Raw genomic sequence first — 16,960 nt, forward strand, 5'->3', positions numbered from 1 at the left:
ATTGTGAAAAATAAGCAAGAGAAAGAGAAAAGAAATGAGGGATTTCAAGTGTTACCTTGTGGAGATTATGTTGAGAGATGGAAAGCTTGGACCACCAAGAATCCTTCTCCAATGTTTCTAAGAGGTAGAATGAGGGTTAGAGGGAATGGGAGAGGGTTTTGGAGGGGTCTTTCTTCGGGTTGGGGGCGGTGTCACCGCCGGCCCTAACCCCTCGGGTTAAAAGGGTGACTCGGTCGGTGTCACCGCCAAACTGGTCGGTGTCACCGCCTGGCGCCCGAGCGCCAGTCGGTCCAACCGCCGGATCTAGCGGTGCCACCGCTGGCATCACGCGGAGGAAAGAAGAAAAAAAAAAAAAAAAATTTCTTCCTTCCTTTTGTTTAGCTTCTTCCCTCAAGATCATAATTTATACTTTAATGGGACAATTTAGCATGCCTAATTCCCTTCGGATGAATTCAAATTGGTCTTCATTCAAAGCTTTTGTAAATATATCTGCTAATTGATGCTTTGTGTCAATGAATTCTAGAACAACATCATTGTTAAGAACATGATTGCGTATGAAATGATGCCTAACGTCGATGTGCTTAGTTCTAGAGTGCTGAATTGGATTTTTAGTAAGGCATATGGCACTAGTATTATCGCATTTTATGGGAATATTTTCAAGGTGAATTCCATAGTCTTCTAATGTATGTTTCATCCAAATTACTTGTGCACAACATGCACTTGTAGCAATGTATTCGGCTTCCGCCGTAGATAGTGCAACTGAATTTTGTTTCTTGGAAGTCCAAGAAACAAGTGCATGTCCTAAAAATTGGCATGTTCCGGATGTACTTTTTCTATCTATCCTGCATCCGCCAAAATCGGCATCTGCATAAGCTATTAGATCGAATTTTTCAGATTTTGGATACCACAATCCTAAATTTGGAGTTCCTTTAAGATACCTAAATATTCTTTTAACACTCTTAAGATGAGATAATTTAGGATTAGATTGAAACCTAGTGCAAAGTCCTACACTAAACATAATATCCGGTCTAGTCGCAGTGAGGTAGAGTAGACTACCTATCATTCCCCTATATGTTTTTTGATCGAAACTTTCACCATTTTCATCCATATCTAACTTAGTCGCAGTACTCATAGGGGTGTTTATTGCTTTTGAATTATCCATGTTAAATCGTTTTAACAATTCTAATGTATATTTGGATTGGTTAAGAAATATACCATCACTAAGTTGTTTGATTTGTAATCCCAAAAAGAAAGTTAATTCACCCATTAAACTCATTTCAAATTCAAGACTCGTACATTTGGCAAATGATTCACATAGTGATTCATCCGAAGAGCCAAACACAATATCGTCAACATAAATTTGCACAATAAGAAAATTATTTTCAAAATGTTTAATAAACAATGTAGTATCAACCTTGCCTTTGGTAAAATTGTTTAAAATAAGAAAGGAACTAAGCCTTTCATAACAAGCTCTAGGAGCTTGTTTTAAGCCATAGAGAGCTTTAGTCAATTTGAATACATGATTAGGAAGAAGAGAATTTTCAAATCCGGGAGGTTGTTCGACAAATACTTCTTCGGAAATAAAACCATTCAAGAAAGCACTTTTAACATCCATTTGAAATAGTTTAAAATTATTACTACTAGCATAGGCAAGGAGCATCCTTATGGCTTCTAATCGAGCCACGGGAGCGAAGGTTTCTTCGTAATCGATACCTTCTTCTTGGTTGAAACCTTTGGCCACTAATCTAGCCTTGTTTCTAACCACGATACCATTTTCGTCTTGCTTGTTTCTAAAGACCCACTTAGTACCTATGACTAAGTGGTCACTTGGTCTAGGAACAAGCTTCCATACCTCATTCCTCTCAAATTGGTTCAATTCTTCTTGCATTGCAATGATCCAAAAATCATCTTTTAAGGCTTCGTCAATGCATTTAGGTTCAATTTGAGAAAGGAAAGCGGCGTTAGCACAGAAATTTTTGAAAGAAGAACGAGTTTGAACCCCTTTTGATGTATCTCCTATAATTTGCTCTTTTGGATGAGCATCTACATACTTCCATTCTTTTGGTAAAGAAATTTCGGAAGAAGATGCATTCAAATGGCTATTTTGAGGAGAGGGTTCATTTAAATTCAAATTATCAAAACCAAGATCATCATCAAAATCATTTTTCTTTAAATCAGAAATTTCATTAAAAACTACATGAATAGACTCTTCAATTACTAAAGTTCTTTTATTAAAAACCCGAAAAGCTTTAGAAACGGAAGAGTAACCAAGAAAGATGCCTTCATCGGATTTAGCATCAAATTTTCCTAAAGCATCCCTTTCATTTAAAATAAAGCATTTACAACCAAAAACTTTAAAATAGGAGATGTTTGGTTTTTTTTTATTCCATAATTCATAGGGAGTTTTGGATAAGGATGGTCTTATTAGGACTCTATTCATGATGTAGCAAGCCGTATTTACGGCTTCGGCCCAAAAGTACTTAGGTAAACTATGTTCATTCAACATAGTTCTTGCCATTTCTTGTAGGTTTCTATTTTTCCTTTCAACTACTTCATTTTGTTGAGGATTTCTTGGAGTTGAGAAGTTGTGATTGTACCCATTACTTTCGCAAAAATTTTGAAAGTCACGGTTTTGGAATTCACCACCGTGATCACTCCGAATTGATGAAATCATGAAGCCTTTTTCCTTTTGAGTGAGTTTACAAAATTTAGAGAAACACTTGAAGCAATCACTTTTGTGAGCTAAGAAATAGGTCCAAGTGTATCTAGAGTAGTCATCCACAATCACAAAAGCATATTTGCTTCCACCTAGACTTGTTGTATCAATTGGTCCAAATAGGTCCAAATGGATCAATTGTAATGGTCTAGTAGTGCTAATTTGATTTTTTGGTTTGAAGCTTGTTTTTATTTGTTTGCCTAGTTGACATGCATCGCATACCTTATCCTTAATAAACTTCATATTAGGAATCCCTCGTACTAATTCTTGAGATGAGATTTTAGATATTGTTTTCATGCTTGCATGACCTAATCTCCTATGCCAAAGCCAAGCATCATCATTTACGGCGGAGAAACACATTTCATTACTTAGTTCATCAAGATTGATGGTATAGACATTATTTTGTTTTAAAGCAATCATAGTCATGTTATGATTTGGTTTTTCAATAATGCATATATTTGATTCAAATCTAACGATATAACCTTTATCGCATAGTTGACTAATACTCAAGAGATTATGTTTTAATCCATCAACTAGTAAGACATCATCAATGGAAAAATTAAATTTGTTACCAATAGTTCCCTTGCCAATGATTTTGCCCTTGTTGTTGTCTCCGAAGGTAACGTACCCTTCTTCTTTGCTAGTGAGCATAGAGAAATGAGATGGATCTCCAGTCATATGTCTTGAGCATCCACTATCGAGATACCATCTCTTGCTCCTAGCTTTGGGTTTGTCTACAAAAGAGGATGATTTTTAGGTACCCATTTGATTTTGGGTGCCTCAAAAATTGACCCACTAACTTTGTTATTTATGATTGAATTCTTTATAGTTCCTTTAGGAACCCATATTAATTTTTGTGAACTAATTTTCCTAAATGGGCATTTGTAGGCAATATGTCCGGATTTGCAACAAAAGTTGCATTTCATATAAGAGGAAACATGTAATGTAGGTCCTTTTATGAAAGTGGTAGGATTTTGATGTAATCCTTTTACAAATCCAATTCCATTTCTATTTGCGATGTGACCCTTGTGTGCAAGGATCATATCTAATCCTTTGCTACCAACCTTAAACTTATTTAAGGTTTCCTTAAGAAGCAAATTTTCATTTTTTATTGCTTCTAAGTGCTCACACTTAGAGCATGGAGGAGTTTGAAGACTATCAAACTTATCTTGTAGCAAAGCATGCTCTTTCTTTAAGATACTTAACTTCTTGCTAACAGTTCTACATTCATCAAATAATTCATGAAAAGTGATAGATAGTTCTTCAAAAGATAAATCTTCATTAAATAAATCACATACCTCTTCTCCTAACGCCATTAGCGCGTAATGAGCAACTTGCTCGGTGTTGGACTCCTCTTCTTCGGATGCGCTTGAATCATCCCACGTTGCCTTGAATGCCTTCTTCTTTGATGTTCTCTTTTTGGCTTGAGGACAATCGTTCTTATAGTATCCCGGTTTTTTGCATTCATAGCAAATCGCTTGGTCATTCTTTTGTTCAAATTTATTTTTTGTATTATTTTTAAATCTATTCTTTCTTAAATATTTTTTAAATTTTTGAGTCAAAAGTGCAATGTCATTGTCACTGTCCTCATCACTTGATGTTCCTTTCAAGTGGTCTTCTTGTGATTTGAGTGCCATATCCTTCCTGTTCTTTGGAAGGGGGTTCTCGAGCTCGTCATGAGCTTGACATGTCATTTCATAGGTCATTAGAGACCCAATGAGTTCTTCAAGAGGGAATGCTTTAAGGTCTTTGGCCTCTTGAATGGCCGTAACTTTTGGATCCCAACTTTTAGGGAGGGATCTTAAGATTTTAGTTACTAGTTCAAAGTTAGTAAAATCTTTACCAAGAGCTTTGAGTCCATTGATGACATCCGTAAACCGGGTGTACATGTCTCCGATGGACTCACTTGGTTTCATTCGGAAAAGTTCGTAAGAGTGCACAAGGATGTTGATTTTGGACTCTTTCACTCGGCTAGTGCCTTCATGAGTGACCTCAAGAGTTCTCCAAATATCAAAAGCCGAATCACACATTGAAACACGATTAAATTCGTTTTTGTCTAATGCACAAAACAAGGCATTCATAGCCTTTGCATTTAAAGCAAAAACCTTCTTCTCCGATTCATTCCATTCGCTCATCGGAAGAGAAGATTTTTGAAATCCATTCTCGACAATAGACCAAAGCTCAAAGTCCATAGAAATGAGGAAGATTCTCATGCGAGTCTTCCAATATGTGTAATCCGACCCATTAAACAAAGGTGGTATTGCAATAGAATGGCCCTCTTGCATGCCGGAGTAAGACATCTCTCTTGGGTATTAAACCAAATATGAGAGATAACCTTGCTCTGATACCACTTGTTAGGATCGGAGCGGCACTAAGAGGGGGGGGTGAATTAGTGCAGCGGATTAAAACTTCGATTTTAACAAGATCTTTCGTACGTTAAGAACGAAACTTGAGAAATTTAACTTGAAGGCGTATTCTTAAAGTTGCGCAGTAAGAGTAATGAGGAACTAAAGCAGTAAGAAGATTTGCAGTAATGTAAATGACAATAATAAAAAGCAAACCAGAGATTACGCCGATTTTTAGAGTGGTTCGATCAAATGACCTACTCCACTTGCGAGGCCCCTCTTCGATGAGGCTCCCACCTTCCACTAGCAAGTCTCTTGAAATGGAAGGGTAAACACCCCTCTTACAACCTTTTACAAGCAGCTCAACCTCTTACAAATTTTCAATAAGAAAGGAGGAGGAGAACTCTCTAGCAAATTGAAAACAAGACTTGCTAAGACTTTCTAAGACTTTTCTCTCAATCAAAAATGCTTCTCAAAAGTTGTAACCTCAGTTGAGATTTGAGGGGTATTTATAGGCCTCAAGAGGATTTAAATTTTGGGCTCCAAAATTTGAATTTTCTTAGGGTTCCCAGTGCTGGAGGTTCCACCGCCTAGCCAGGCGGTGCCACTGCCCAACGCTCGGGTGCTGGACGGTGCAACCGCCCAGCCAAGGAGGTGTCATCGCCCAGCTCTCGGGTGCTGGGCGGTTTCACCGCCCAGCCAGGCGGTGCCACCGCTTGGCTCTCCGATTCATTGGTTTGGCTTAATTTTAGCCCAAACCAAATCTGACTTTGGGCCCAGTTGGCCCCTAACCAGGATATAGGATTATCTCTTAATCCTAATCCTAATTACAAGTGAACTACATAACACAAAAACATCCTAAGCAAATTTTCAACCGTGAACGTCGAGTCTTGTTCCGACAAGCTTTCCGACAAACTTCTTCCGACGGACTCCCTGCAAGCTCCCAATCTTTGTGATGACTTTAACGAGTAGCCGAGCCTTCTCGGTGATCTCCGCGAGCCTCCGACGATTTCTTCGGCGAACTTCCGACACGTTCCCGATTTCTTCTCGGATGGTTCCGGCAGCATCTCCGATGATTCTTCGGTCTCTTAAACGTCCATCGAGCTCGACTCCGGTATCCTTGCTTTATATTTGCTGGTTATCATAGTTAATCCTGCACACTTAACTCAATAATATGGATTAGATCAATTAACCCACCAATTGATTATATCATCAAAATCCGAGATTCAACAACCATAACTTCTCTACTCCAAGAAATCCTCAACAAAATGGGGTAGTAGAAAGAAAAAATCAAAATCTACAAGAAATGGCAAGAACCATGTTGAATGAACATAGCCTACCCAAATATTTTTGGGCCGAAGCCGTAAACACTGCATGCTATATTTTGAATAGAGTTCTAGTAAGACCCTTACTCACCAAAACTCCTTATGAGTTATGGAATAACAAAAAACCCAATGTCTCATATTTTAAAGTCTTTGGGTGTAAATGTTTTATCTTAAATGAAAAGGATAACTTAGGAAAATTCGATGCTAAATCTGATGAAGGAATCTTTCTTGGTTATTCTTCGGTTTCTAAAGCTTTTCGTATTTTCAATAAAAGAACTTTAATTATTGAAGAATCCATCCATGTTGTTTTCAATGAGATTTCCGAAATTAGGAAAAATGATCTTGACGATGATGTTAATTTTGATTCTTTGAATTTAAACGCAACCCCGTCTCCAACTAGCAACTTGGATGCATCCACTTCCCATATTTCCTTTCCCAAGGATTGGAAGTATGTAGATGCTCATCCTAAGGAGCTAATCTTAGGAGACACATCAAAGGGGGTTCAAACACGATCTTCTTTTAAAAATTTTTGTGCCAACGCCGCCTTTCTCTCCCAAATTGAACCCAAATATGTTGATGAAGCCATGAAAGACGATTCATGGATTATCACAATGCAAGATGAATTGAATCAATTTGAGAGAAATGAGGTGTGGACGCTTGTTCCTAGGCCAAATGACCATTTAGTTATTGGTACTAAATGGGTCTTTAGAAACAAGCAAGATGAAAATGGTATCGTGGTTAGAAACAAGGCTAGATTAGTGGCCAAAGGTTTCAACCAAGAAGAAGGTATCGATTATGAAGAAACCTTCGCTCCTGTGGCTCGATTAGAAGCCATAAGAATGCTCCTTGCCTACGCTAGTAGTAATAATTTTAAATTATTTCAAATGGATGTTAAAAGCGCTTTTCTTAATGGCTTTATTTCCGAAGAAGTCTATGTTGAACAACCTCCTGGATTTGAAAATAATAGTCTCCCTAATCATGTGTTTAGATTAACTAAAGCTCTCTATGGTTTAAAACAAGCTCCAAGGGCTTGGTATGAGAGACTTAGTTCTTTTCTTATTGAAAATAATTTCATAAAAGGCAAGGTTGATACTACATATTCATCAAGAACTTTGAAAATAATTTTCTCATTGTTCAAATTTATGTTGATGATATTATCTTTGGTTCTACGAATGAATCTCTTTGTGAATCCTTTGCTAAAACTATGAGTCTTGAATTCGAAATGAGTCTAATGGGAGAGTTAACATTCTTCTTAGGTCTACAAATCAAACAACTAAGCAATGACATCTTTATTAGTCAAACTAAATATGTTATGAGTTTACTAAAGAAGTTTAATATAAATAACTCAAAAGCTATTAACACTCCTATGAGCACCTCCACTAAGTTAGAAATTGATGAAAGTATAGAAAGCTTCGATCAAAAAATCTATAGGGGTATGATAGGAAGTTTACTTTACCTCACTGCAACTAGACCAGACATAATGTTCAGTGTAGGACTTTGTGCTAGATTTCAATCAAACCCTAAGATATCTCATCTCAAGGCAGTTAAAAGAATACTCAGATATCTTAATGGTACCACAAATCTAGGATTATGGTACCCAAAATCAGATAAGCTTGAGTTAATTGCTTATGCTGATGCGGACTTCGTTGGCTGTAGATTAGATAGAAAAAGCACATCAGGAACATGTCAATTCTTAGGACATGTCCTTGTTTCCTGGTCATCTAAGAAACAAAACTCGGTTGCACTATTAACAACCGAAGCTGAATATATTGCAGCAAGTGCATGCTGTGCACAAGTTGTTTGGATGAAAAATACCTTAGAAGATTATAAAGTTCATCTTAAAAACATTCCCATTAAATGTGATAACACAAGTGCAATATGCCTAACAAAAAACCCTATACAACACTCAAAAACAAAACATATTGATATCATACATCACTTTATACGAGATCATGTTACGAATCATGATGTAATCATAGAATTCATTGATACGAAACATCAACTAGCTGATATCTTTACAAAACCTCTAAGTGAAGAACAATTTGATTTTATAAAAAGAGAATTAGGAATGTTGATGTGTCCGAATACTTAAACTAGTTAAAATTATTTTTCGGACGTTATTGATTACTATTACATGCCTTGGTATCACTTGATCAAATAACATGTTGGAAATTATGTGACAAATGTTTTTGAAAATCAGTAGCTTACTCATATCCGAATGCATGTAAGAAGTTCATCTTATTTTCGGTTTGAATGCTAAAAATAGGATTTTCCTGTACACTCTTATGAAAACTTTTTGAAAAATGAGTTTCCTCCTTCAAGCAACGAACTATAACATAACAAGGAGAAGAGATATTCAAAGCATTATATGTATCATGCCTTCCTTTATGTGCTTGATAACCTGCTGAAATCACATCTACCATGCTTTTTGATAATGCTACCATGCTTTTTGTTAATGACAAAGGGGGAGAAAAATATGAATTGATATGGTTGCTATTACTGATGTTATGATTAGGCCATACCTGCTATCACTGATAATGATATGGTTGCTATTACTGATGTTGATATGGTTGCTATCACTGATGCTATGATTAGGCCATACTTGCATCACCAAGAAATATATGATTGCCATATGCCCTGTATCAAGATATCAAACAAAAATTTGCATCGTACGAACTGATATCTTACCATGTGATGCAATGCTACACTTGTTAAAATATTCTAAATGTGTACATCATGTAATGATATCAAAATCTTGCTTCACAGCTTTACATGTCGATATCTTACAATATGATGAATTGCTACAATAACCATCATTCAAACTTGTTATATTTGAAAATGTATGTCAAGCCTTGACATCATCTTCAAAGAGATACATTATGAAAGGAATCATGATGGGAATATGTCTCTTGAATTTATAAAGTTTTTAAATTCAAGAAGTATGGCATATAGACAGGGGGAGTTAAGGTTAACTCCATTATCAATTGATTGTCATCATCAAAAAGGGGGAGATTGTTGAATCTCGGATTTTGATAATGAAGTCAATTGTCATTTGTTGTCTAATGTATGTGTTGAGATAAGTGTGCAGGATTAACTACGATGAAAGTAAGACATGCAGCAGGAGTTGCGCCGGAGTCATGACAATGATCACGTTGGGAGTTCGAGAGCTCGACGGAAGTTCGGACAGTCGTCGGAGGTTCTGCGGGAACAAATCCGAGAAGTCCAGAAGCTTGCCAAAGGAGCTCGTTGGAACTTGCCAAGTGGATCGTCGCAGTCCAGGAGTTTGCCGGAAGTCCGCAGGAGCATCACCGAGGGTTCATCGGATGATCGACGGAAGTTCGCCGGAAACTCGCCGGAAGAAGCGAGTGACGCACCGAAGCAAGCTGCAGAATATGTCTTAGGAAATAATCGTAGTTAGCACTTTGATTAAGTTAGAAATGGGAGGTGATCCCATTAGCTTAATCCTGGGGCAATTGGGCCCCTGAAGAACTCAAATTGGGTCGAATGGTTCAACCCATTCGGACCCAGGTTGCTGTGGGAGGTGCAACCGCCCAGGCAGGGAGGTAGCATCGCCCAGGCTATGTCTCCCAGCGAGACTGGGCGGTGCAACCGCCCCAGCCAAGAGGTGCAACCGCCCAGGGCTCAGTCTCCGAGCGAGACTAGGCGGTGCAACCTCCTCTGTCAGGAGGTAGCACCGCTAGAGCTCAAGTTTCGAGCTCTGCCAGGCGGTGCAAACGCCTGAGCTCGGTCTTCGAGCTCTGGCAGAGAGGTGCAACCGCCCCTGACAAAGGAAGCACCGCCCAGAGGCTCAGTCTTCGAGCTCTGCCAGGCGGTGCAACCGCCCCAGTCAGGAGGTGCAACCGCCTGATCCCGGAATTCCGGGATTTGATCGTTTTGAGCTCCAAATTTGAACTGGGTTGGGGCCTATAAATACCCCACCCATTCAGCACTGAAAAGATACAGACCTACACCAAATTCTTGATCTTTTCTGTGATTCTAAGAGCTCAAATTTGTGTAAAGTCCAAAAGTTCTCCTCTTTCTGTTCTTCAAGTCTTGAGTTGTAAAGAGAGGAGAGAAAGGTTCTATAAGGGTTGTCTCCTGAGCCCGTCAAAAGGAGTGAAACTGTAAAAGGGCAGTTGGCCTTCGCCTATTGAAGGAAGGCCTCTAGTTGACGTCGGTGACCTCGTCGGTGGAGGAAGCCAAAAGTGGAGTAGGTCAAGACTGACCGAACCACTCTAAATCTCTGGTTTGCTTTTATTTTGAGCACTTTATCATTACTCCAAACCTCCTACATAGCTACTGCTCTCTGCGCTTTTACGAACAAGTTTCTAAGTTCTGATCTTTCCGAATCTGCATTCAGACGTAAATCGGTGTTTTTGTACGATCTTTACATTGCAGTTTACATTTACGTTTTGATTCTATTTATAACTGCAAACTGTCTTCTACGCTTTTACGAACGAGTTTCTTTGCAGTTTACGTTTACGTTTTAATTCCATTTATAACTGCAAACTGCCTTCTGCGCTTAGACGCAAACTGCGCTTAGACGCAATCTGAGCTTAGACGTAAACTGCGCTTAGACGCAAACTGTGTTTAGACGCAAACTGCGCTTAGACGTAATCTGCGCTTAGACGCAAACTACGCCTAGACGCAAACTGCGCTTAGACGCAATCTGAGCTTAGACGCAATATGCATTTAGACACAAACTGCATTTAGACGCAAACTGCATTTAGACGCAAACTGCGCTTAGACGCAAACTGTGTTTAGACGTAAACTGCACTTAATCATAAGTAATCTTAGAATCGGCTTTTGCATCAAAATAGTTTTTATCGAACGAACACAGCTTTCGTTTTTAATCGCTGAAAGATTTCCGCTGCACTAATTCACCGCCCCCCTCTTAGTGCTCTCGATCCTAACACCCCGAGTGGACAATTTAAGGCGTGAACTCTTAAAAGAGTGTCATGATTCCCTTTGGGCTGGACTCCCAAGCATTCACAAAATGTTGGCTCTTATGGAGAGGGCCTTCTACTGGCCGAAGATGGGGACTGATGTGGAGGAATATGTTCGAACATGCCTTACTTGCCAACAAGACAAGGTGGAGCAGCGGAAGCCGGTGGGACTTTTGGAGCCGTTGCCCGTACCAGAAAGTCCGTGGGAGAGCATTTCCTTGGATTTCATATCAAGCTTGCCACTTGTAGGGGGGCTCGGATCGATACTCGTGGTGGTCGATCGGTTTTCGAAGTATGCAACTTTCATTGCTGCTCCCCTACACTGTTCAGTAGAGGAGGCGGCCAAGTTGATGATGAAGGATGTAGTGAAGTATTGGGGAGTCCCGCACAATATCATTAGCGATCGAGACGCTAGGTTCCTGGGACGATTCTGGACCGAGCTATTCAAATTGTTGGGGTCAAAGTTATACTTCTCTACAAGCCTCCACCCCCAGACGGATGGCCAGACTGAAAGGATAAACTCACTCTTGGAGCAATATCTTCAGCACTACGTGAGTGCCAATCAACTAGATTGGGTGAAGCTATTGGACATTGCCCAATTCTCCTACAACTTGCAGCGGAGCTCTGCATCCAACAAGAGCCCCTTCGAGATCATCACAGGACAACAACCATCGACTCCGCACACCATGGCAATTGGGTATACTGGGAGCAGTCCATCAGCCTATCATTTCGCAAAGGAGTGGCATCGAAATGCAGATATTGCATGGGCTTACTTGGAGAAGGCGGCAAAAAGGATGAAGAAGTGGGCAGACTTGGGAAGGCGACCGCAAGAGTTCAAAGTTGGTGATTTGGTGTTGATAAAGCTCCAACTAGCATTACTCCAATTCTTTAGGAACATAGTCCACAAAGGATTGGTGCGCAAGTATGAAGGACCCTTCCCAATTATCAACAAGGTAGGCAACGTCTCTTACAAGTTGCAGCTATCGGCATGGTTCAAAATTCACAACGTTTTCACGCCAGCAACCTAAAAGCCTACCACTCGGATCCGCAAGATGCTTCCCGAAGTGTTCCAACTCGGCTACCTCCCATCATAGTCTCTTACGAGAAGCGAGTGGAAACCATTCTAGCGGACCGCAAGATAAAGCTACCTAACAGAGCTGAGCAGACAGAGTACTTAGTGAAGTGGCGAAAGCTTCCCCGAACTGAAGCCTGTTGGGAGCCTGAATACGCCCTGCGACATGAAGAAGAAGTCATCAACAACTACCAACAAGCGTCGACGAGGGCGTCGACAGTTTAAGTGGGGGAGAATGTCATGAACGGCCGTCGCACACCCGCAACAACTCCGTTCAACGAACTGTTCGTCGCTCACACCTACATGTACAACTGCTTGATAGCATGTTTTCTCTTGGTTTTGGGTCATTTTTGCTTGTAAAAATGTAAGTTCGAACAAGCTGCAGTGTTACAAAGTGACCGCTCACCGAACCAAGCAAAACAGCCCCAAAATAGCCCAAAACAACTCCGTTTTCGCGTGCCGCAGGCTGATTTATGCAATCTGCCTCCGCTCACCAAAACATCAGCCATCTCAGCCCCTTTGAACCCCCCGGGTGGTATAGGGCTGGATGGGGCTTCGGTTATATACCGGGCATTGAACTCTCTTTCGCAAGTTCGCACGTGGCCTTTACAGGAACTTGTTTTCGCGCCCGGGACTAGGTGAGCAGTTGTTTGTGGGCTTGCAGCTGTTCGTTCATCCTTCTAAAGCCTTGTTTTCTCCCTCTCCCTCTTTTCTCTTGTGCACGCAAGGTGCTCGCTGAATTGCTTGTAAAGCTTCCCCTTTTCGCGAGACTTCGGGACTTGTCCATTGCTCGTTCTTTCGAACAACCAACTTTTTCTTTTACAGGTCCTTCGGGACCTGCAAGAGGTTACAAGTGAGCTAATCCTTACGGAGAAATATTGCAAGAGTGAAGCGCGACTTAGGCAACGCAAGCTAAGTTCGCGTCTTTGCCGCAAGGGGTGACTCGCGACTTAGGCAACGCAAGCTAAGTTCACGTCTTTGGCCGCAATGGTACCTCACGCCTTAGGCAATTCCAACTAAGGCCGTGACAGAACGGTAGATTGTGATGATCGTAGCTCTTTCAGATCATCATTGGTGCACTTTCGGATACAACGATTGTACGCATATAGATCAGATGAAGGTTTTCTAAATGACATGTAAAGATATACAATTTTGATTTTGATCTATCGGTATTTGATTTTGATTTTAACATTAAATTTTTTTAATAATAATAACATAATTATAATTATAGATTTTATGATTATGCTTCCTTCCCGAGGTCGTTCGAGACTGCAGGTTTGGAATACGTTCTTAAGGATCAACGAGGACAAACTCATAAAAGCTAGCAAGTAACGCTCACACAGCCCTGCAAGCTAGTCAAGGCATGCGGATCAAAGCAATTTTTGTAGCATTTGGGCGAGAACCGACTCTCTTCAAACGCTTAGCTTAGTTTTCCGAACAATTTTGATCACTTCCCGAGGAACGTCTCAAACATTTTGTGCCAATGTATTTACATATCTAAAAGGTAAAACATTGTGAAAACAAACAAGACGATTACTTAATGCAATAAAAGAACTTTTTTTGGTATTAAAAGGGAATTCGGATTGCCCAAAATCCCGTGCACTTAACGTTAGAACGCCAACGTTTTTGTTGGAGTGCTTTCATAAACCCTAACTCTTCTCCTTTTGCTTTTATAGAACATGTGCAAGAAGGAGGAACGACAACGGGATCACGTAAAGGAGCTCAAAATCTTGCTTTCTATTGCTCTTGCGTGCCGAGAGCTCGGCCAAAGACACGGGGTTGGCGGTGCAAAACGTGATGATGAGATCTGGTCAGAGTGAGTTCTCTCACATTATTGTGGTTGGGTCTTAAAGTAGGAAGGAAGAGACGGTATAGGGAGACTTTGTGTCTGCTCTTTCGTCACTTCCGAGTAATGCTTTAGATTTTTGCACTCTTTCTTCTTTTGAAAAAAATTATATGTATATATATATATACATACATATATGTATAAATATATACATATATATATATATATATATGATTAATAAATTATAAATTATTATGAAAAAGAAAAAATGTCATGGGATTCTCTATAGCCAATTATTTGTGCAATTGTTAAGCTTGATAATGGATGAAATACTAGATAGCACCAAAAAAGTTATTATTGTGGTTGTCATTCACACCACAGAAAATAAATATTAAACATATTAACGATCTCATTTATTGGAATGATTAGAAGGCTTGCTAATTCGCATGGAGATGGCAATATTTATATAGATATTTTTGGGTAAAATTTCAGAACGAGTAGGTAGAGAATAGCTACGCGAGATAATTCTCGATACAAAAGGAGAAACCTTACATTTTAGCACATAGAAAGTAACTATCGGTCGTCACTTTCAACACATTACATAAAAGTGTTGAGGAGCACATCTTAAGAAGCCCATATGATCCATATGTTTAAATCTTAAAATGTGTTAGTAGGGTGAAAGCCTTTAATAATTGAGCTCTCCTTTCGGATACACTTGGATAAGTAACACTTCTTGGTAAGAAAAATATCATCGATCAATTATTATTCGGCACATATTCAAATTGAAAAAAAAAAGACAAAAGCTACCTCTCATTGGTTTGTTAGCATGCATATAGGTCAAAAGCAGGCAATTATGTATTATTTTTATTCTTATCGCCTATATGAAAAAAGAATTAAATTAAAGTTATTAAAAATGGTTAAAAATTGTCTCTCAAAGAATATTTCACATAATATATTATTTATTCACAAAAAAATATAAAATCTCACTTTTGACATAATTAATGAATTACTTCTTTTTTTACCATTGACAATCGTAGTCATCTGTTTCGGGTTACTAACTTGGACATTGAATGAATCAACTCGAAAAACCTTTCTTGACCTTGATTTTTTTATAAATGACACCTTGAATAACCTACTCTAAAGCTCGACGTTTCCACCTTAGATGACCTCGAACAATCTCATCAGGAGCTCAGTGTTTCTCCCTCAAAGACTCGAACGTGGATGATACTTTTTTGTTTAGCAAAATTTTTAATCTTAGACATTGTGCGTGCGTGTATAAAGTTTTGCCCCTCCTACTGCACACTAAATTCAGCCTGAGGGAAGCTAAGTTGTAGACGTTGATGAGTCTGGACACCTGAATTCAGCGAGCCCAGCTGCTGGCTCAAAACAAGGGGCTATTAGTTAGATATTAATCTCTCCAATTGCCGACTTTGTAGTGTTCTTGATGTTGCCAACTTGGGTCAAAAGTAGCCTCCCCCTACCTAATTTGGCTCTTTGGTATCTCCTCATGCTGTTTACTTTCCACAGCTTTTCCTTTCACTTTCAGCTTTTCTTCGGTGCCCACTCCACCTAGCTCGAGTTATTTTCATTGTTCTTCTTCTTATTTGTTTTGCTTTAGTTTAGGAAGTGGCTACCTCTCACTTCCTATAAATACCAATCAACACCCACAAGAGAAGGCCCATGACAGTGCTGCTACCTCACATCATATATATTTTGGTCATCTCTCTTCTTCATCAGTTGTCCATCTGATGAACTGAACTCCTCGAGTCTTTTCTGCCTCTCATAGTTTGTCCACGTAAACCCAAGAAGCCTTCGACTCATCCTTCCATGCCGAAACACTTCACCTATTCACTTCTTGTCAAGCTTCGTCATCCACCCTCCCCATTCCCTTCCCTGTCGAAGATGAAGAAGGCTGTTTCTTTCCTCAAGCAGATCGGTACTGTTCTTGCAGCACTACTGAAGGCCAAGACCTTGGGCGTCAAGAGCAAAGCCAGGCTCATGTTCTTCGACCTGCTTCGGAACAAGAAACTCCTCATGAGTGCAATCTCCGGCAAGATCCAGGCACTAAAGGGCCAAGTTAAAGGTGGCCATGGTGGCGAGGGCTACGGCAAGGCAATAGTGATGTACGATGCTGCGAGGGAGGAGGTTCCTCCAAGCCCAGGGCTTATGGAGCCACTCGAGTATGTTGAAGAAGAAGACTACTCGGACCTAACGCACTGTCTCTTTGACATAGATGAGGATGACAGTACGTCCTCCGTCGTAGATTTGGTTCCAAGTCCTCGAGACGATGGTTTAGATTTCAACATCGAGGACGAGATCGACCATGTCGCTGATGTATTCATCAGGAGGTTCCGCAGGGAGATGAGGTTGCAGATGCAGGACTCACCGAGAAGGTACCAGGAAATGTTCGACACAAGCGCTTGAAACAAAACAAAGACATGCCCTCATTTCTTCTATTTTGTTTTCTATTTCCCATACGACAGGGATTGGCGGATGATATACCATAATATGTATTCTTAGCTTCAGATTTCAGTTGTAATTTGATTCGATTACTTTTAGTTTTATGCTTACAGGCGTTAGCAAATGACAGTATGTTTTCGAAAGCAAAACCCCCTTAAGTCACTCGGTTTTGGTCCCTCCACCCCCTCCCCCATTCCAAATGGGTTTTGATGGTACACACTTAGTCCAAAAGAATTTGATTTATGCTAAATCATATATAATTAGTGTAATATTAGGACATGAAGTTTATATCCTAAGATATAATTATTAT

General features: G+C 39.8%; 1 protein-coding gene across 1 annotated transcript; it reads left to right on the forward strand.

Moving 5' to 3' along the window:
* Positions 1–15,873: 15,873 nt before the first annotated feature.
* On the forward strand, positions 15,874–16,752 carry LOC135672473 (uncharacterized). Its single transcript, XM_065180951.1, has one exon. The coding sequence runs from the start codon at positions 16,018–16,020 to the stop codon at positions 16,612–16,614; it is 597 nt and encodes a 198-aa protein (XP_065037023.1). The 5' UTR covers positions 15,874–16,017; the 3' UTR covers positions 16,615–16,752.
* Positions 16,753–16,960: the final 208 nt, after the last annotated feature.

Source organism: Musa acuminata, chromosome BXJ1-4 (assembly GCF_036884655.1).
Source record: "Musa acuminata AAA Group cultivar baxijiao chromosome BXJ1-4, Cavendish_Baxijiao_AAA, whole genome shotgun sequence".
In the NCBI taxonomy this organism is placed as follows: Eukaryota; Viridiplantae; Streptophyta; class Magnoliopsida; order Zingiberales; family Musaceae; genus Musa; species Musa acuminata.

What these genes read in the sequence shown, in the direction of transcription:
- LOC135672473 (XM_065180951.1), top strand. Translation starts at nt 16,018, where the DNA reads ATGCCGAAACACTTCACCTATTCACTTCTTGTCAAGCTTCGTCATCCA.